The sequence below is a fragment of the Equus caballus genome, chromosome 9 (assembly GCF_041296265.1).
Source record: "Equus caballus isolate H_3958 breed thoroughbred chromosome 9, TB-T2T, whole genome shotgun sequence".
NCBI lineage: Eukaryota > Metazoa > Chordata > Mammalia > Perissodactyla > Equidae > Equus > Equus caballus.
This window is the reverse complement of record NC_091692.1, coordinates 58,490,231-58,511,248: the sequence shown is the minus strand read 5'-3', so window position 1 is coordinate 58,511,248 and position 21,018 is coordinate 58,490,231. Positions and strand designations below refer to the sequence as shown.

At 37.7% G+C, this 21,018-nt stretch overlaps 1 protein-coding gene across 4 annotated transcripts in view; it reads right to left on the bottom strand.

Annotated features, from left to right (window-relative positions):
• The window catches only part of CPQ (carboxypeptidase Q), a 462,573-nt gene that overhangs the window by 144,051 nt on the left and 297,504 nt on the right, over nucleotides 1–21,018 (bottom strand). For all 4 annotated transcript variants that reach the window (XM_001490623.6, XM_070222379.1, XM_070222380.1 and 1 more), the window contains one exon: nucleotides 2,633–2,744. In XM_001490623.6, coding sequence (XP_001490673.1) covers nucleotides 2,633–2,744 — 112 coding nt within the window. The remainder of the gene's footprint in view (nucleotides 1–2,632; nucleotides 2,745–21,018) is intronic.

Sequence of the window (21,018 nt, the reverse complement as noted above, 5' to 3'; positions counted from 1 at the left end):
CCACGTGGCTAGTAGGTTGCAGAGCTGGATTTGAACCCAGGCAGTCTGGCTCCAGAGTCTGTGCTTTTTTAACAATATGCCATGCTGCCTCTTAACACCTACTCAAAGGAAATATTCCTCTCTATTTTAGACTTTCATTCACATATTTACATAGGTTTTCAGAAATATATAGGAGAGTTAAGTCCTGAAATGAAGGAGACTGATCATTACCTATCAACTGAAGTTGGTGTACTTTTGGACCTGGAAAAAAATACTCAATGCACATTTGCATGCTGTTTGACATTTATCTATGCAATTGAATTCAACTCAGTTAACAGTGATTTAGGGTCCCATGCTGAGTACTAAAGAAATAAGATTCAAAGCCTAGAGAAGACACAAATTTTATTCCAACCTAGAGCAGATAAAATACTCTGGAAGCTTACAGTCCAGTCGAGTAGAGATGAGGAAAACAAAGCCCAGAGAGTTCAAATGACCTGCCTGAGGTCAAAAGAGTAGTTTGTGACAAAGAGTGACCTGAAATCCAATTCAGACGGGTCCAGTTCTCTTTTCACTCTACCACTCCGCTTCCAATCAAGCTGGGTGAACAAACTAAAATAAAATTAACTTCCAAAATAAATATATATGCCCAATAAAGAGGGAAATGTTTGCTATCTGCCTCCTTCATCTCTAGAACCCACTTCATCCTGGAATAGACTTAAAGACAGAGATGATTGGGGCTGGCCCCGTGGCCGAGCGGTTAAATTCGCACGCTCCGCTGCAGGCGGCCCAGTGTTTCGTTAGTTCGAATCCTGGGCACGGACATGGCACTGCTCATCAGACCACGCTGAGGCAGCGTCCCACATGCCACAACTAGAAGAACCCACAACGAAGAATACACAACTATGTACCGGGGGGCTTTGGGGAGAAAAAGGAAAAAAAATAAAATCTTTAAAAAAAAAAAAAAAAAAGACAGAGATGATAGCCAAGGGGATATTTTTAAGGGAAGGGGGAAGAGGAAAGAATTCACATACAGTCTCCCAGATCTTCTCTAAAGGAATGTGTGTTTTTTGGTTGTATTTGCTGGACAATCTCTCATGCCTTACCCAATTCTAAAAGTAGGCCTTGAAATTATGTCTATTTTGATAACTATGTGTATAGGTGCATGTGTATGTCTCCAACTCTATTCTAAGGGTCTTGAGAACAGAGGACATGCTTGCAACCTCTCTACATGCCCAGATTTTACAAAGTGCTTTCACATAGTAGGTGCTCAGTATGATAATGATGTTAAAAGTGTAAGTATCTACAATGTAAGGTTTCCAATTAGTTTGTTTTCTTTCAAAAATAAATGACCCTGTGTTCAGGTTTCCTAGAGATTTTTTATTCATTTATTTTAGTGGGGCAATTTTATGTGTCCCTCCACACACCCCTGCCAGGGGACATTTGGCAATGTCTAGACAGCTTTTTGGTTTGTCATAACTTGAGGGAGGGATGGTGCTACAGGCATCTACTATGTAGAGGCCAGGGATGTTGCTAAACATCCTACAATGCACAGGACAGATCCCACAACAAAGAATTATCTGGTCCCAAATGTCAACAGTGCCAAGGCTGAGAGACACTGGCCTATTTAGAAGCAAAAAACCTCACAACCACCTTTCCATTTTTAAAACACAAGTCAGGCATAAATCCAAATGGCACACCAAAGATTTTCCCCAAGCAATACAATCCCAGCAATCTACTGTTAAGATGAACAATTATTTAACGGGCCGATTTACAGGATGAGAGGGTTCATTAAAAGCTGGAGGAAAAGCATGAATTTAAACACATATGTGCTTACGTCAGCAATGTAAAGCCTTCACCAAAGGGACTGTTCTGATTTTTACTATGTCTGAAACTGAGGTTACTCCATAGTAATGACATAAAACATTCTGCTGATGAGGCATTTTTAAACTGCCGCTGCTCTGATTCAGACATGGAACTCTCGCCTAAGACTGTTCCATTATTTCTAACCTCACTCAAAATCCACCTTTTTGACCAGAACACAAAGAAAAAAACACACGTTTTCTGTTTGCAAACAAGGTCATCAAAATAAACTGCTTTCACTATTGGCCCTTCCTTTCTATGCCAGTCCACCTTCCCCATGTCTAGGTTTACCTGGAAGGTCCGATTTTGCAGCCTGGATTCTTCATTGTGACTAAAGGAATCATGCCTCCAGTCCTATGTTGCTCTCTTTGACTTTCGTCATGGAAACACGACTGCAGTAAAGCTATCCTAACACCCTGATAATGTCTTTAAGATGAACAAGAAAAAGGAAGCAGGAGGAGCTGCTGATTTTTCTTGGCACTTGATCATGGTTTCCTTCCATAGTTTCTGACTGATGTGGTTAAATTTTCTAGTTTCATTTGCTTGTTCATTTTCCCCAGTGGCTGATCATATTTGATACTTTGGAAGTCTGGCCTACACTTGAATAAAAATTTTCTTCTTTAAGGAGACAAATTAGTTATTTTCTGGGAATCCCCTGACAAAAAACATATAGACCTCAGGAGGATCTTTGAACATACCACAATAACTAATCTGTTGAGTATTTTGTGTGTTGAGTTAAACATGTCACTACTGAGACCCTCACACATTGGTTAATGATTTTTTAAATATTTACCAAGGTCTTTAATAAGCGAGAGTGCTTCCCATGAAATAAAGGCTCCACCACCATCGTCCATGGCACCCTGCCCAACGTCCCAGCTGTCCAGATGTCCACTGACGAGTACAACCTAGAACAAATAATAAAAAGACAAAAAAGGATTAAGCAGAAATGACTTCAAAGAGGAAGCATTCACAGGCATTCCCAATACAGAAATGAAACTTTTATATTTTCTTCTCTGTTTTCACATCCTAAAGATCTGTGTCATTACTAGCAGAAAACTTAGTACAAAGGCGTAACATAAGAGGTGTTTAAGTTCATCCTAATAGTAATAAAAGTTCTCACTTTATACTTCTCTTTATTAACATAATTTTGAATATTAAAAAAAGATGGTTTATTGCTGACGTATCTTTCAAAACTTCATTATATGACTTAAAACCTAAATGACATAAAAATGGAGCTCCAAACTTCAACCCCATTCTCAACTGTCCCAAATTTTAACAGATATATAATCAACATGAGTTGAATTGAATTCAAATGAAAAAGTGAGAACAATTATTTATTTTTTAAAAAATGATTGTGATTTGTGCATAATAAATCCATCTGGTGTTGAAAGATTTCAATTTACATTAGTGCTAAATAAACCTGTAGATTGTATTATAAATTTTAAATCACCATAGGCATAATTTTTTTTCAAGAATCATTAGTAATTCTCCCCAGGAAAATATAAAAAAATTTCAGTGGAACTAAATTTTATGGACACATTTTAAACAAGCTAAAAACCAAGTAAAATGATACTAGGTTAATAGGATATAGAAAAATGTATCTTGGAAAAAATGTATCTTGATCTCTACATCATACAATATATGAATATCAAGTCAGATGAATTTTAAATCTAAATAAAGATGTTCAAGGAAAGCATAGAACAGCTCTGTCAAGTTGGAGTAGGAAAAGTTTTCTTAAACTGTACACAAAAAGTTTAAACTATAGAAAAACTAAAGAAACTAAAGAAAAAAATAATAAATTGGACTTTTTAATATTAAGAATATTTGTACATCAAAGACTCCATTACAAGAGTGGAAAAGCAACCCACAGAGGAAGAGAAAATATTTGCAATGCATAACACAACAAGGGATCCATATCCACATTATAAAGAATTCCTAGGAAACAGTAACAAAAAGAGAGTCAATTGATAGAAATATGAGCAAAAGACTTGAACACACAATTCACAAAAAATGGATATACAAATTACTAATAATCATATGAAAAAGTGCTCAGGTTCATTATCATCAAGGAAATATAAACTAAACCACATTCAATACATACCCACTGGAACGGCTAAAATGAAAAAGGCAGAAAATGCCAAATATTGGTGAGGAGGTGGAGCAACTGGAATTCTCATACATTGCTGATGTGAATGTAAGTATTTACAACCATCTGGAAAACTGGTTTATCTACTAAGTCTGAACATATGCATACCCTACGACCCATCAATCCCACTCCTAGCTATATATACAACAGGAATGTGTGTGTGTATGTATACTTTCACCAAAAGAGATGTACTAGAAAGTTCATAAAGTATTCATAATAGCCCCCATCCCACCCTAAAAAAGGAAACTATTCAAATGTCTGTCAACAGAAGAATGAATAAATTGTGTTGTATTAATCAGTGGAACACAGCACGGGAGTAAGAATGAACAACCACAATACATGATAAGTGTAGATGAATCTCATAAACGTAATGAAGAAGGAAAGAAGCCAGACACAAAATAATACGTTGTGTATAATTCCATTTATATAAAATATAAAAACAAGCAAAATGAGAGAATGCTTACCCATGGTGAGGAGGATTAGTGACAGGAACAGGGCACAAGGAGAGCTTCTGGGGTACTGGTCATGTTGTTTCCTGATTTGAGTATCACTTACACAGGCGTGCTCAATTTGTAAAAATTCATCTTGTTATACATTTAGAATTTATGCACTTTGAGAATATTACCCTTCAATAAAAAGTTTTAAGAAAGTACAATAGATTGATGTCTATGTACAGCATTTAGTAAGCAAACCAAAGTTGAACAACTCTTCTTGATGATTAAAATGAAAATACCCATGTCTTTGGGAAAGCAGGATTTTGGGTTTGAAATATCAAGGTGATCCCTTGCACTGTCTGCTTCCCTGAGCAGCTGCAGGATCTCCCATTGACTCTGTATACACAGACAGGCTCAGCCCACTATGACTTCATCGTAGTCACAAACAAGCACAATGCCTCAGACTAACAAATGGCCATGCAATGAACCCAAATGGATTGTTTCTAAGGGGGAAAAAAAGAGTAAAGAAAAAATATGTTGCAATAGTAGGAAATTCTGATTCAGAAAGTGGTGTAATCCCATGTAGTATGAACCAACCAATTAGTCAACGTTATCACCAATCTCAGAACCATTTTCCCAATGAAGTTAAAGTTCCAGTGGATTAAAGTGTCAAAGTGTGTTTTAATGAACTTTTTCTCAGATAACACATAAGAGTAACTAAATCCAGACACTATTATTTTATCCTTCAGAATAATTGAGGTTGTTTTCCAGTCATTATGTTTTCCAATCATTTATGTTTTCTGAAAAACCACTGTTCTCCAATCCAGAATTATTACTTAAATAGTGAGAAGATGGGGAAAATGGTTTTGAATGATAGGAAACTAAATGATATCCCATAGGATAAGGTCTTTGGCACAATGCTATGGAAGAATGATTATAAACCATTTGGATTATCAAAGCTAGTTTTAATATACATATTTTTAAATCATTAAATATATTGGGGGCCACTTTGAGATAGCAGCTGTAATTTTAACATTAATTGATTTAAAAACTAGGTGATGACAAAAAGCTTCTTCTAATTTAGTAGCATTTTTAGTGAACCTGAATTTTCCTTATCATAAGAGTTTCTACATTTACTTAGAAAATAATAGTGCATGAGGTCTTATTCAACATGGTGTCTGGCTAGCATGCTTTAATGCAACTTCACAAAGGATAACCCAGCAAAACATGACAAACTTGTTATGCCTCATGTCAGAGTCAGGCAGAAATGAACGTTAATTTTAATACATTTGGATCTTATTTAAGCAAACAAAACAAGCACAGACTACCCAGAGACATAGTAAACTCCAGTTCATGAAAAAGAATCATCTCATAAAAGAAAGGAAAATGTGCAGTCCCTTCACTGCCTCTGTTGCCAGATGTGGAGCCCCTGGAGCAATAACATGGCCTAGAACCAACAGAGAAGTGGGGCACCCACTCATCTGCGCCCCCTCACGTGCTGCTCCCTGAGGCAGGCAGAGCACTGACCAGTTCCCCACCCTTCAACTTCCTTTTCACCACCATCTCTTCCAAATGCAGTAAAGAGTAAAAATTATTAAAACAACAGTAACAGCAATAGCAGCCAAAGCGAAACAACTAGGAAGGGGGTCAGCCCTGTGGCCAAGTGGTTAAGTTAGCGCACACAGCTTCGGCGGCCCAGGGTTTCACAGGTTTGGATCCTGGGCGCACACCTGGCACCACTCATCAGGCCATGCTGAGGCAGCGTCCCACACAGCAGAATCAGAAGGACCTACAACTAGAGTATACACCTATGTCCTGGGGGGCTTTGGGGAGGAGAAGAAGAAGAAAAAAAAGGATTGGCAATAGATGTTAGCTCAGGTGCCAACCTTTAAAAAAAAAGAAAAAAGAAAATTCTTCTCCCCAACAAGTTATTTAAAAAAAACAAGCAAACAAATGAAAAAACAACTAGGAAGGCAGAATGGGAACGGCAATGCTCAGAAATGTAGACTTTATTTGTGAGGCACACATTAGCCCTAACTACCAAAGACTCAGGCCTTGGGAGGAAGGGGAAGAACCTTCTTCACATAGTAGGGCAGAAACTCACTGGGTGAAAGCCTACTAGGATGAAAGATTAGACTAGCAGTGGCACACAACCACCTGCAGGCCAGGTGTGGGTCTGGGAGAGGAGGCAGACTAAATCAACGGAAAACAGAAAGGAGTCCCAAGGACAAGCCCCTCACTTCTTTGTTATCAATGTGAACAGAGATACTGAGTGCAAATAGGTTTGCCTGACTAAAGGATGAATAAGAACATAATCAAAATGGGACGTATGAAAAATATGGCAGAACAAGGGGGAGAGAAGAGCCTCAGAAGAAGGGCAGTTTTATGAAAATGAGCAAATACAAGATACTAAAGAAAACGTCATGATCTCTGGCATTCATACATGCATTTATTCAACAAGTTTAGAGTTCCTACTATGTGCTAGAGACAGAAAAATGAGCAAATATTCTGCCTTACTAGGATTACACTCTGAGGAGGAAGATGGACAATAAATAAATAAATACAATATAATGATAATTTTAAATACTATAAAGAAAAACAAGGCACAGAAGGGGAATGGAGAGTGGTGGTGGCAGGGAGAAGAAAAATCAGTTTGCTTTCTCTTAAGATATAGATAGCCACAGGAAAATGTTGCCCCCATCCTAACAATGACAGAAAGATGGAAAATTCATAAAATCATAACATTTTTTAGGTCCATCAGAGATCTGAGATTGCAATTAAACCAGAGGAACTGAATTCCAGAGGATAACAAGCCCCTTCAGGAAAGATAAGACACATGAACTGTCCTTTGGCAGTGACAAGAGGAAGAGTTGATAGTCATAAAAGCAGGAATGAAGAAAACAACTAAAATGCTAACACATTTTTAAAGGGTGAATGTGGGTTAATGTGAGAGTTTAGAATTTCTGGAAACCCCTCACATAAGGACACTAGAAACCCATTTTCCAGATCCTTTCCACGGGCCTTCATCAGGTGCTCACAAGAAATATTGGGGGCAGGACAGAAGCCCCGACAGAGCCCACCTCGGTGGTACAGGAGTGCAGACAATGACCAGATAATGCTGGGAGGCAGGCAAGAAATTACCTGCTGCAGGACCCTTCTTCAAATGAAGCAGAACTCAGCTGCCCCTGGGGGAGAGGCAGAAAACTGTCTAGGGCAGTCCAGGGCAAAGGTCAGTGGCTACAGGGAAAGGAGTAGGAAATCGCACTCCTGTCCTACACTGACGCTAGGAAAAACACATATATCTCTAGGGGAGGGCTGGAAACCCACTCACACCCAGAATCCTGCATGATATAAAGCAGAGTTCTGCTGCCACTGGGTGAGAGGCAGGATACTCACTCCGATGATACACGGAAGAGTTGGGCTTCCACAGGGGGAGGAGGAAAATGTTGAGAGAGCCTCACCCTTGAGCTCAGGTACACAGAGCCTGGCTAAGACTGAGGGCAGGAGAACCAAGAAACCTCCCTGTCCCCACCAGGGCTTCTAGTGAATAACAACCAGAGCAGTAACATCGAAAGGAAGGACAAGAGCATGGAGAGACACCTTCTGTGGTGCAGAAATACAGAGCCTACTGAAAGCTGAGGATGAAGCAAGACACTGAGAACACTCCTCCAGCAACCCAACTCCTATACTAAAAACAGAGTAGCAGCAGCCTACTGCTGAAGAAATTTGAAGTATGTGAGCCCCAAAGGTAAGAATAGAAACAACAAAATCCAAACCTAGCTCAACTATGAACAGATGGCCTCAACCACTCTCATATCAATGGCTTGACAGAAGAAGGGGCGTTCTCATTTTTGGACATAAATATTATTCCCCTCAAGCTCTGCTGTTCTCTTACATGTGATATCCAGCATCCAATCAAAACTTATGAGCTATAAGATAAACAAGATATAAAAAGGTCCGTTGTCAGGAAATATAGTATTCAATAGAACCAGTCCAAAATATAGTCCAGATATTTAAACTATCAGACAAGGACTTTTAAAAAACTATGATTGAAATATTAGAAGATCTACTGGAAAAGATGGAGAATTTCATCAGAGAGATGGAAACTATATTAAAGAAGTTAAACCAAAATGCTAAAAATGAAAAATCTATATAATTATTTATGGATAGACTAAATACTTAAATGAATTCAAAAATTAAAACTTTTATAAGAAAAAGAAAAACATCTTTGCCTTTGGGGAGAGGGGAAGATTTCTTAAACAAGATATAAAAAATGCAAAGCATAAGAAAAAGATGCATAAATTCAACTATAAGAAAATGAAGCCTTTATGTTCACCAAGAGAAATCATAGAATGAGGAGTTGCTTCAAGTTGTGAGAAGATATTTATAATATATATAACAAAACATGGTTTATATTCAAAATATATAAAGAATTTCTACAAGAATCAACAATCAACAAGAAAAAGACAAGCAGCCCAAATGGCAAATGGAAAAAAAACACTAATAGGCATTTCACAGAAAAGAAATTATGAATGGACATCAAGCATTTGAAAAGATGACCAACCTCATTATTGATCAGGGAAATATAAATTAAAGCCTCAATAAGATACCACTTTTCACCTATCTAATTGGTGAAACATTTTAAATCTGACAATGTGAAGTCTTGGCAAGGATGCTGAGCAATAGGAATTCTCATCCACGGCTGGTAGGAGCAGGAAATCATTCAAATCATTTAGGAAAACAATTGAAGTTTTCCTTTTAAGTTTCATATGTACATCTCACAATCCAATAATTCCATTTTAGGTGCATATCTTAGAGGAATTCTGGCACTTGAGTTCTTGGAGACATGTAGCAAAGTGATCATACAGAAGCAATCACAAGGCCTCTAAATAGGACCAACTCAAATGTCTATCAACAGTAGAATGGATAAATAAATCGTGGTATAGTCATACAAGGGAATATTATAAAGTAGTGAAATGACATACAGTTACATGTGTTAGTATAAATGAATATCAAAACAAAAATATGGAAAAAGCAAAAACAAAAAAGAAAATCACAAAACAAATAGAATATGATTCCATAAGATAAATTTCAAAATTCTGTTGAACTAAATAATAAAATCTTTAGCAATGCATACAAAGATGGTAAAATCATGACGAAAAGCAAGGTAACAGTAAACCAAAATTAGGATAGTTTTTATATCAAAAGGGGGTTGAGACAGAGAGGAAGAGATGATCAGACGGGAACACAGAGGGCATCTAAGGCACTGGTAGTGTTCTTTCTCTGAAATTGAGTGATGAGAACACGAGTAATCCTTTCATTCTTGTTCTTTGGATTGCATATACATGTTAAACAAAGTCTTTTGCATGCTTGCTACATTAAACAATAGCAAAAGTGATCAAAGATATACCTTTGAAAGGCAAAGGGCTCAGATAGTTTTATAAGTGAATTTAACCAAACATTAAAGGTCAGATATATTGCACCCTATTTCAACTGTTCCAAAGCACAGAAACAAATTGAAAATATCTACATTTAATCATACAATCATAATCTTGATAATCTTGATACTACAACCTGAAAAATACAGCATGCCACCTAAAAGACAACTAGAGATCAAATATAATTGTAAAAGTCTGAAATAACTGTATCTAGTAGCATTTTGAAAACTATTGCAATAATGGCTCAATGGTTTCCAAATGCCCATGGTAACTAGACATTACATATGTAGCAGATATACTAAGAAAGGGCCATACTTATCTTCATGGCATGCCTAGTTTTTAACATTCTGCATTTTAAATTGTGAGTTGTGTAGGTATTTATCTAAACCTGACCAAGTTCTTGTTGATCAGTCCTCAATAAATGAGATTCCCACTTAACTTCGAAGCATGCTTCATTTTACAAATGTCTTACTCAGTCAAAATTCAGAAAGACAACCACTTGGTGGTTTTATTTTTTGCTTGTGTGATGTTTCGTTTTGTTTGCAGCTGCTTCATTCTCTTAGTCTCATCTTAATTGGTGTAGTTTTAGAGGTAGCAGGAGGAGCGTTAGGGCTACAAAGTTCGAGGCCTAATGCATTTCCAGACACAGGAAATCCCCATTCAAATTTTCAGCAACAAAAATCATTAAATAGTTGAAAAAACATGATCTACAAAAAGAGGAGGAAAAAAACCCTCTTATTTAGCCTCAGAGAAGAAGCCAAGAAGTGATCTAATAATGGGCTTCAGCTCTGATGGGCCCCTCTGTGGACAACATGAACAGCAGAAGATAAAGCAAAGGAATCAAGTTTGGACTGCAGCAGTGAGCATTAGGTCATAAAAGTGATCAAGAATTTTGTGATGGAAGGCTTCTGTAGAAGTTAAAAAATGGCTAATGGGGAAAAGTTATGGAAAATTCCATTCCTTGGAGGCTTTCTAAAATAGGATACATTCTTAGATGGAAAGCTAAAAGAGAAGGGATAAATAAAATGTTTCAGGGATCCATCTGGTCCAATATTCCATGACAGTTCTTAAGAATTCTTCATCTATTCTAGCCATTTTAAAGGGGGAAATTGTTCTCTGAAAAGTCTCCATAACCTCAACAGACTTTTTCCCGAGCATCTCTTAGATACTCTGGCTACCATGATCTTCCCACAATTTAGAATCTAAACACAGGTGGGCAGACACTTCTCAAGAAATCCATGTCTTCATAATCCCTGTAAGAGACAAAGCTTTGGCTTTCAGAGGGCAGTTTCTGAATGTATCATGCTATTGCCCAGCACAGACAAAAGGAACTATGTTTGAACAAATACTGTCCTCCCCAATGAACAGACTAGGTGGTCTACAGGATAAAGCTGGGCTCCTGACACATAGGATGTGTTGGGAGACAATACCACAAACATCTGAGCTCTTCTTGAATTGATTTCTTATCTCAAGTTTTGTTTAGTGAAGCTGTTGGGTGTTGATAGCTTGTGAGATACAACTTTCTTTCACAAGAAAATGGCCCATCTGTCCAAATGCTCATGCAGCGCTACAGCCGCTCTGAAAGGAGCTGTTTCCACTCCCAGACTTTCCCTCTTACTTGTGCAGGGCACTCAGATTGGCTTCATAAAAGCAAGATCATGCCTGTTCCTGGTTAAATTCTCTGAGCATATTACTGGACTGATATCTGAGGATGAAACAAGAAGGGCCTAATTTATCTGGGACTCACAAAAACCAACCCTTAGGTAGATTTATAAAATATGATTACAGTGTAATTGGAAGAAATGGCTGAAATTGATTAAACATTGATTTGCGTATTGGGGCACAGCAGAGAATATCTATGGAAAAAAATCGTTCTGATTAAATGGAGGCAATTGGGTTTCATCCAGAAGTCAGGACTGCTTGCAACTAGAGATGAGATTCTTTTAAGTGAAAGAACCATGCTCCTGAATTCCTTCTCCTTTGGCCTAAGCAACCATGGGATAAGTTGTCTCACTTGAGAGGACGGGAGGAGCAGAAGAGTTGACTTGCAACACTGTGTTTGAATTTCCTCAGGGGAGGAGAGGCAGACTGAGAGTCTAGGCAACTTTTTTCTCAATAAGGATCATCTTTCCCATGGTCAAATCCAACTACGGTGCAGGGTACAGCTATAACTTCTCTTTTCTTACAACTATACACTCACCACTGTGTTCTAGGCTTTTGTTATGCATGGTGTGTAGGATTAAAAAAAAGAGAGAATAGAAGCATTTGATACCTACAGACTCTTCCATGGTTCAATTTAGACAAGCTCATAGAGATATCATCAATCTTTCTTTATAGAAAATGGGGGCCTAGGGGCTTCCTACCAAAAGAAATTTTTTTTTAATTTATTTTTTTGCCATTTAGGTTTATAAGCTAAAGAATTCTTCTTGGTCCTTAATAGTTTCTAAAATCCCAGAAGCCTATGAAGCTGAGAGTACTGTTTTTGATGCTTGTTTGTCTATTGATTATGGAAACTTTCTCAATTATTTAACCTTCTGTGATCTTAATATTCTCTACAGAAGTCAATCTGCAAAATCAGCTGAAGGCTTCCATCTATACAATATTCTGCAGCCTCCAGTTCTGGACCTATCTGTTAAGCCATTAGAAAAAACTAAACAACAGATCAGAGTTTACCTATTCGAATGAGTCACTTTAAAAAGGACAGTCCCTGGGAGACCATACAATAATTCCTCCTTTACCACCAGTTCCCATAAAGAGAAAGCCAAATTAACGTGGCTTGGTATATAAGTTTACTTTTGTATAGTTTCTCCTTAATAAAAAGAAATTTGGCTTGAGGATGGAAGATTTTTAGTTAGTTTGATTGTGAATGATTAGAAAAAGAAAGAAGAAAGAAGGGAGAAAGAGAGGGAGAGAGAAAAGAGGGAGGGAGAATAGAAGGAGGGAGAGAAGCAAAACGATGACTAGTACAAAAAAGAGGAGGTGAAGTAGAAGAGAGAGTAGAAGGGAGGAGGATTGCAAAGCAGCTTTGGGAAAGGCAGAAGATGAAAAGAGAAAGTAAACCCAGGTCACGATGTGAACCCAGGCTTGGGTCAGGTTGCTGAGGTTCACAGAACAAAGTTAAAACAAATTGTTTTGCCATGTTCTGATGTGTACTAGCTTGATGTCATCATGGATGTTGCTAAGACTAAGTAAGCTGAGAAGTGGGAAGGGGTCCTGAAAAATACTACCCAGCCATGATAGCCTATCTAGTTTAAATAAGAGCTACCTAAAGTATTATTTCTACCTCAAACGTCGAAGTTATTCTGTTGGCTCTTGCCTGCCATGTCCCTGGACCACAGTAGTAATGTGGAGTCGGGAGGCAACCAATCCAAGTCCCAGGACTTGGGAGTGAAGTTTGGGTAGCTGCATGGTTTCCTATGATGTCAACACTTGAAGACAACTTTAATTTTGATGCATACATTAGAGCTTAAACAAAAGACAGTCAAATAATGTTACAGACATCCCAATAGAGGACTTTCAATGATCTAAGTTTTAGTTTCAGGACAGAGTGTCAAGGAACCAAGCTTACTTTGAAAGAAAGGCTCCATGTCTGCACAAGCAGCAGGTTTGCTCGCCAAGCACAGTACTTTCTGGTCTTTAATCCTCTGATTACTTTTGACCTCACACACTAAGCCAGGTCATTTCAGTTAATAATCTCTGTGTTCAGACTCTAGGAACAAACCAAATTTTCATTGGTATATTTTGTTTTAGGAAGGGGTTGTTGCATATACTGAACATTTTATTTTCCTGCATCCTTGTGTGAATATTATCTGGCCACTAATCCTTATTCTGTCTTTTTTTTTTAAAGGAAAGCTACACTGGCCTAGCCTTCTTTTTTTTTTTAAAGATTGGCACCTAAGCTAACATCTGTTGCCAATCTTCTTTTCTTTTTCGTCTTCTTCTTCTCCCCAAAGCCCCCCAGTACATAGTTGTGAATTCTAGTTGGAGGTCCTTCTGGCTCTGCTGTGTGAGATGCAGCCTCAGCACGGCCTAACGAGCAGTACCATGTCTGCACCCAGGATCTGAACCGGCAAAACCCTGGGCCACTGAAGCAGAGTGCGTGAACTTAACCACTCGGCCACGGGGCCGGCCCCTGTCTTATTTTTTATTTGAATTTACTTGTCCTAGGGAAAAAAGTCAGAATAGACATCTTAACTAGTATTGTACCTAATGTAAGCGCTGTGAGATCCAGAGAAAAGGGTATATTATGCATATTTGCCCAAAATGAAAATCTGTTCCTTTCCACCTAAAATGTAACAAATTTAAGCTTAACTTCAATATTCAGTCAAATAACACATCTGCATGAAAAAGAGAAATGACAATTTTAATCTCACAAGAATCAAAAGCCACTAATAGCTAAAAGGTTGATTAACCTTATAATGTTTGTGCATCACACCTCAAAAAGGGTAGTCTAAAAGTGATTTCTTCTAATTCCAAAGCTAACTTGAAGCATGGTCATGCTTTGCATAGCATAGAAAACATTTTCTGTCCTCTTAAAAGTGAACTTCAAGGATAAGGGGCAGAAGGAGCTTGAATGTCATAATGTTTGATAAGGGCAGACCTGCTGGACAGAAAGGAATAAAAATTGGCCGTACAGCCTGAAAGTCTGTGAGGAATGACTATCAAAAAAAGGACATAATGAGAATACAAGGTAATTTTCAGAACTTAACAGAGACCACAAAGAATAATGAATAGTTTAGCTTTCCTCTCTCCAAAATGCAATTACTTAAAATAAAATCATGATAAAAGAATGCTCACTTTCTCCATCAATGGATATTGCAACATTATTGTCACATTGTGGAAGGAATAGAGGAAGGAAGGAAGGAAGGTAGGAGGAAAGGATGGAAAGTGAACTCTTTCCTCTCAATTGTGCATTTTCTGAAAAAAGAAAAATGCTAATAAAAATAAGTGTTTATTAATTTAACTTGTATTTATTAGCACAAACAGTATATTTTAATAGGTTATAAAATTAGAGCAAGATTAAAAGAAATACTAGCATCAAAGTACAATTCTCACTAAATTATATTTCTCACTAAATTCTTATCATTAGCACTTGCTCACCTTAACTCAGCCTTGGTACAATCTTATTCAACATTTCCATCAATACCTTGGAAACATGCTTATAAATTTAAGATGATAAAATTATTAGATGAATCATTACTGTGTTCAACCAAATAATCAAGATTCCAAAATATCCTGAAGCAGAAATAATAGATTTTAGCCAACAAGCTATTCAGCAGGGATGAATATGAAGGTACACGCTGAACTTTGAGATGGTGGGTTGATAGCAGTGCATCTGAGAACAACGAGAAAATTCAAGTGGGCCTAAGCATATTGAGCTAACAGTGTGTCCACTATGGAAAAGTTAATAAAATGTTAGGGTTTGTTGGCAGAAATTGCGATTCTGATTACGTGAAGTAGCACTCCCACTTTAATTAATCAAACACTTTATCCCTCCCTTTTTTCTACCCAGATACCTAAGGAGGCCTTCTGGAAAACAGACTGTGGTCAGAGAAGAGCTGTCAGGATTTTATAGTGTCTGGAAATAGCATTGTTTGGAGAGCAACTGAATGTTACCCTGGGCAAGAGAAGGCTTCAAAAGTCTAGATGCTGTATACACAAGGGGAGTAACTGTGTCCAGAAGGTGTCACCAGGCAGTGAGTAGAGGGTATATGCAGGTAGATTTAGGCTCAGTAGAAGAATAAATCTGAGAGGTCCAGCAAGGGAATAGTATTCCTCAGAGGAGTAGGCTGCCAAATACTGGCAGTGTTCAAGCAGAGGTGGAAGGAACATTTGTTAAGTAAAGAATGAATATTTGACCTGAGGTGAGAGTAGGTGGTGGGAGCAGGAGGTGGGCACTGAGTGAGATCATCTCCAAGGGCACTGACCACTCTAAGATTCGATGATTCTAAAAGGGAAAGTGGGCCTATCTTGGTCATTATTCAGTGAGAAGGAGCTATTAATGTTTTCCTGTGATACTAATATTGTTTTTCTACTATAAATTTCTACTATCATGTTTTTAGTTCAACTCGACCCAACATAAAATTCTTAGATTACATTTCTAGTAATATTATTTTTAAGGAAATTTACCATACTGAAAAGAACTTTTTATAGCTTAAAATTTGCCTTCTTGAATTGGAGCCATGCTGTATCAACTTCCATTGGAACCTAGGGGCACACTGTGGGAGGGCGTAATAAATATGATCACTGTCAATATTAACATTTAGGGATGAACACCACATCTTATAGTTTCCTTTGATAATCCATGATGGATTGTCATTTCTTCATTTGCTTAAATGTTCTCAAAATTTTTTCTAATTTCTGCATACATGGGTAGAAAATTCCACTAGTTTATCACTCTCACATGGTACTTCCCTTTATCTGTCCTAAGATTACCTTCTCAAGTACTTAATACATAAAAATCATGGCTTTGTAGACATTTCTAAATGAAGCATTTTTTTTCTTTGCAGGGTGAAGATTGCTACATGCATTATAATGATCTCATCATACGATTTGATGGTTCCTTCTGAATTTTCTACAATTCCACTAGATTTTGAAGATTTAGCAATCAAACTTGCAATGTATAGATACCATAATTTTTTGTGTATTATATAGAAACAATCTTTCCGATAGTTCCCAGAATTTACTTGGTCTCTTTAATTGCATAGAATCATATAAATTAAGAAATCTACAATGACTCTGGATTCCTTTTCAGGCTCTTACATCCACACCCTATTACAGCTACAATAACCTTAGGAGATTATGGCCAATACTCTGCTTTTACACAGAGAAGCACAGTGATTCGCCCAAGCAGCAGGGCCTGAAAATAGAACCCAGCACTTGGGACCCAGAGCCAAGGGTTATTTCCATCACCTCCCTCTGCCTGCTTCATAAAAACAGTGCAGAGCCTATTTTCATTGCTTTTCTCTAATGCATTACCTTTCACTTGACTATGCTCAAAATTAACCTGCTACTTTTTGCCTACACACGTAGTCTAATGAGTTCTCTCAACAATTTATCCCTATCAGCTTGACATGGGCAAGTTATTTAACCTCTCTAAATCATGTTTCCCTATCTGTAAAGTAGGAATAACCTACCTTTGAAGTATGTTGTGAGAATTAAATGAGATGACATAACATGTTCATCACTGCCATAGTCCCTGGCACAGAGCATGAACTGCTTAAATGGTTGCCATTATTGACTATACCATAATTATTTTAAGATGACCTCAAACATTGCAAACAATTCTCTCTAGGAAAGACTCACTTGGGAAGTTGGAGAGCATAAGTAGATTATACAGACTGCTTCAGCAGGCACAGGTTTAGGGTAGTATGTGCTGCCAGTTTGAATTAGAGGGAGAATCAATCACAAGCACATGTTATTTAGAAATATGACAAACATTCTAAAAAGGTTGTTTGGTGAGCCTAATTTAAAACAGCATGAACTTATTCCATTTGAAAACATCCATATGTCATGAAATAGCTAAGTTACATTTTCATATCAATAATAGGTTGCAAAGTGAAAAAAAGTTACAGCTCAAGCAATCACAAATACACAGCCCTCTCTAAATAACTTGGAGTTACTAGGTAAGCAGGTAGCACTGGGTGAAAATGTATTCAGTTGTTTGAACTGAAGCTTCCCATGCACCTGAGGTGAGTTTTGCCCTGGAAATGGCTAATCTAATGAATTATTCCACTGTCAATTGCATTTACTGGCAAAAGTTGGCAAGACTGGCCACACAATGGTTTTCTTTCTAGGAGGGCGTAGAATATAGGGTGAGAGTCCAGAACAGAGGCTTGGAGAAAGCATCAAAAGTCTGGCATATTTCACATAGAAATGAGAAGTTTAAGCTGAGAACAAAAAACATATCCTGACATCACATTTGAGTCTAATCTCTGTGGGGAAGGTATAAAGATCGCCAAGAATGGGGAGTGGATGTTCAAGGACAGATATCAATTTTTTATGCTATTGTGGACAAATTTAAGTGTAGCATTGTTTAAAGATCAGAGAAAAAACTAAATGACCTGTCAAAGGAGCATTGTTTTATCTCTTTCAACTCTATAACAACTTATGAATTTTAATCTCCATATGTTCGTTCAGTAAACAGCACCAAGGTAGCCATGTTTCAACACTGTCTTTGTCCTTCTTGCAACAGAGTAGTTAAGACCATTGGCTTTACAGGCAGATGAGCCAGGATTTGAAGCCTACCTCTCCCACTTACAAGGAACTTTCAGCAAGCTGTTTGGGCTCTCTGGGCTCCCTTTTCCATGTATCTAAAAATGGACCTTAACAACTGCCCTCAGGTGATATAACAGCAATTGCAAGGAAAGGGCCTAATGCATTGCCTGGCACCCAGTCATGCTCAGTCCATCTAGTTTCCTAATCCATCTTAGCATTTAATTATATGTTTTATTGTTATCAGAATGCCCAATTGATACAGTGTCTGTTCTTAATAAAAGTGGCTCTCTCTGATGGTAATTCTCAAGCAGTCGGGGGCAAAGAATACACTCCCCTAGTGGTACTGGGCTGGGAGGGGGAGACAGCATGCGGAATTTGCAGCCTCCCATCCCTGACTCCTGGGGAGAAGGGAGAAGTATGCCTTCCCATCCCCATGCCTCAGTTGAGAAACAGTGGACTGAGAAACACTACATCCTCTCCTAACGGAAGAAACCTTTTTAGTTCCCTCATGTGTATTTCTCACAAGACTTGAAATACAGTAGAAAATCAACAAACCAACTTGAGTTGATTTGTTTCTGTTTAGTAATAAAATGTGACTCAGAATTAAGCTAGTTTAGTCCCTTAAAGAAAACGATATATTTTTTGTGATTAATGCACAATTAAAACAAATTTCCAATTAATTACTTTGTCTTTACAATTTTAGTCACATAAACTCATTGAAGAAGTTTACTCTCAACTACCATATAATGTAACTCCCTTTCTCTAAGATACGAGTATAAACAATGAGTAAATTAAAAAAAGAATAATCTTTAACATGGTCTTCAGAGGTCAGAACTATACAGAGTTATGGGCAAGAAATTAGGACCAGAAATAAAGTAATGCTTAAAAGTTCATCATGAGGATCCGGCCCAGTGGTGCAGTGGTTAAGTTTGCAGGTTCCACTTCAGCTGCCTGGGATTCGCTGGTTTGGATCCTGGGTACGGACCTAACACTGCTTGGCAAGCCATGCTGTGGCAGGCATCCCACATATAAAATAGAGGAAGATGGGTACAGATGTTAGCTCAGGGCCAGCCTTCCTCAGATAAAAAAAAAAAAAAAAAATTCATTATGAGACTCTGGTGAATGTAGTACAGCAAATTCATACTTTCATGAGCCTCTTCTGCTCTGAACATGTGGCAATTAGAGATGAAATATAAAATACGAAAACCAAAAGCCAGCAGTTTGGCTCCAAAAACTAGATAAGCATCTCTGTGGACTAGAAATGGATTAGAATCACAAGGCTGTGAGTGGGTCTGAAGCCAGGGGACCTGCAGGGCTCCAGATCCAGAAGCCAGCACTGACTACTGGGCATTCTGTTCTTATAGGCAGACATTATCTAAAATCGCTCCACTGGAGATAGGGTAACCTAAACCAGGTTAACTGTGTGAAGGCAAGCAAGGGTGTTGGGCTCACAAGAGGAGGGTGAAAACAAAAAAAATATGGCAAGAGGTACAGCTTTATAAAAAGTTTGAGCCTGTGGAGGAGAAACGGACAGAGACATGAATCAGAACCAGGCATTAAATCAAGCCACCCAATGGCTTTGTAACAGAATATGTGATCCTGGCTATCACCACTGTCAAGGATGGCTGATACAACATAATGAAACCTGCTTCTGGACTGGCAATGTTGAAGCCCAAGTGAAAGCAATCATGAAACCTCGAGAGAGAGAGAACAGTGATCCCAGAGGAAGAAAAGAGAATACAAACTGAATTTAAAAACATCCTACTCGAAACGAGTCAGTAAACCAAAATTCCAAAACACATGAAGTATAGTGCTAAAAATGTCAATAAAAGCAACAACTGGAATAAAACCTCTACTCCAGATTAAATTAGTTGTATGGAAAGATTGTATAATAATTTTTAAATTATGCTTAGGTTGGTCAAAGGACTAATTTCCTAGAAAAAGAAAAATTACCAAAATTGACAAGAAGAAATAGAAAACCTGGAAATATCAATAAACATCAAGAAACTCAATCAAGAATCAGAAAGTACTCTCTCTCCTTCCCACACACACACAAACTAAAACAGCAGACTCAATAGGTTTTCCAGGTGAGTTTCGCCCAAATTAAAGGAATAGAAAATCCCCAAATTAAGCCAACTCATTTATCAAGGTATTACCTGATAACAAAACAAGACAAGGACAGTACAATAAAGTAAATTATAGACCAATCTTATTTATGAATACAATGTGATATTATCAAATTATTAAGTATGATGCAAATTTCCTCCAACTTCAATAGATAAAATTAGAAAACAAACAGCCAATAAAGGTAAAAAGTGGGCTTATTATTCCCATCCATCTATATAATATATTGTCATAAGGTGAATTAGTCACTCTTGAAAAAGCAAACATACAAACAATATCCTATGTTTGGTCCAAAATGTCAAATATAAGTTAGTGATTCTCTATGAAAAAATAAAATCCACAATAATTCTGATTATACACAGGGAGGGTTCTGTATATTTGTTCATGTAGATAGGCATTCGGAATGATCAATCCAGCTTGTTGCCTAAAGATTAAAGAATTATGCTGAGCAGAAGATGAGCACACTGTCTCATTTACTCCTGCTTTACTCCCCTTATCTGTGAAGCCTAACAGCGCTGTACTCAAGCACCACAGTTTACTTATTTCTATTTTATATATACACCATTGCACTATCAGTGAAATACTCGACAATCTAAGAAACGAAAACAATAACAAAACAGAAATATAGGACTGTGTTCCATTTTGCCTTCTGTACCAGACAGGAGCCCTGAAGCATTAAGTACCTGCCCTGCCCATAGGTTTCTCCTTAGGAAAGCAGCCTCAGCAATTCTTTCTGCATAGAGTTGTTAGGGCTTGTGCCATGTATGTCAAGAGAAACCAACTCTGCTCCCATAGTTATAAATAATTATACCAAAATCAG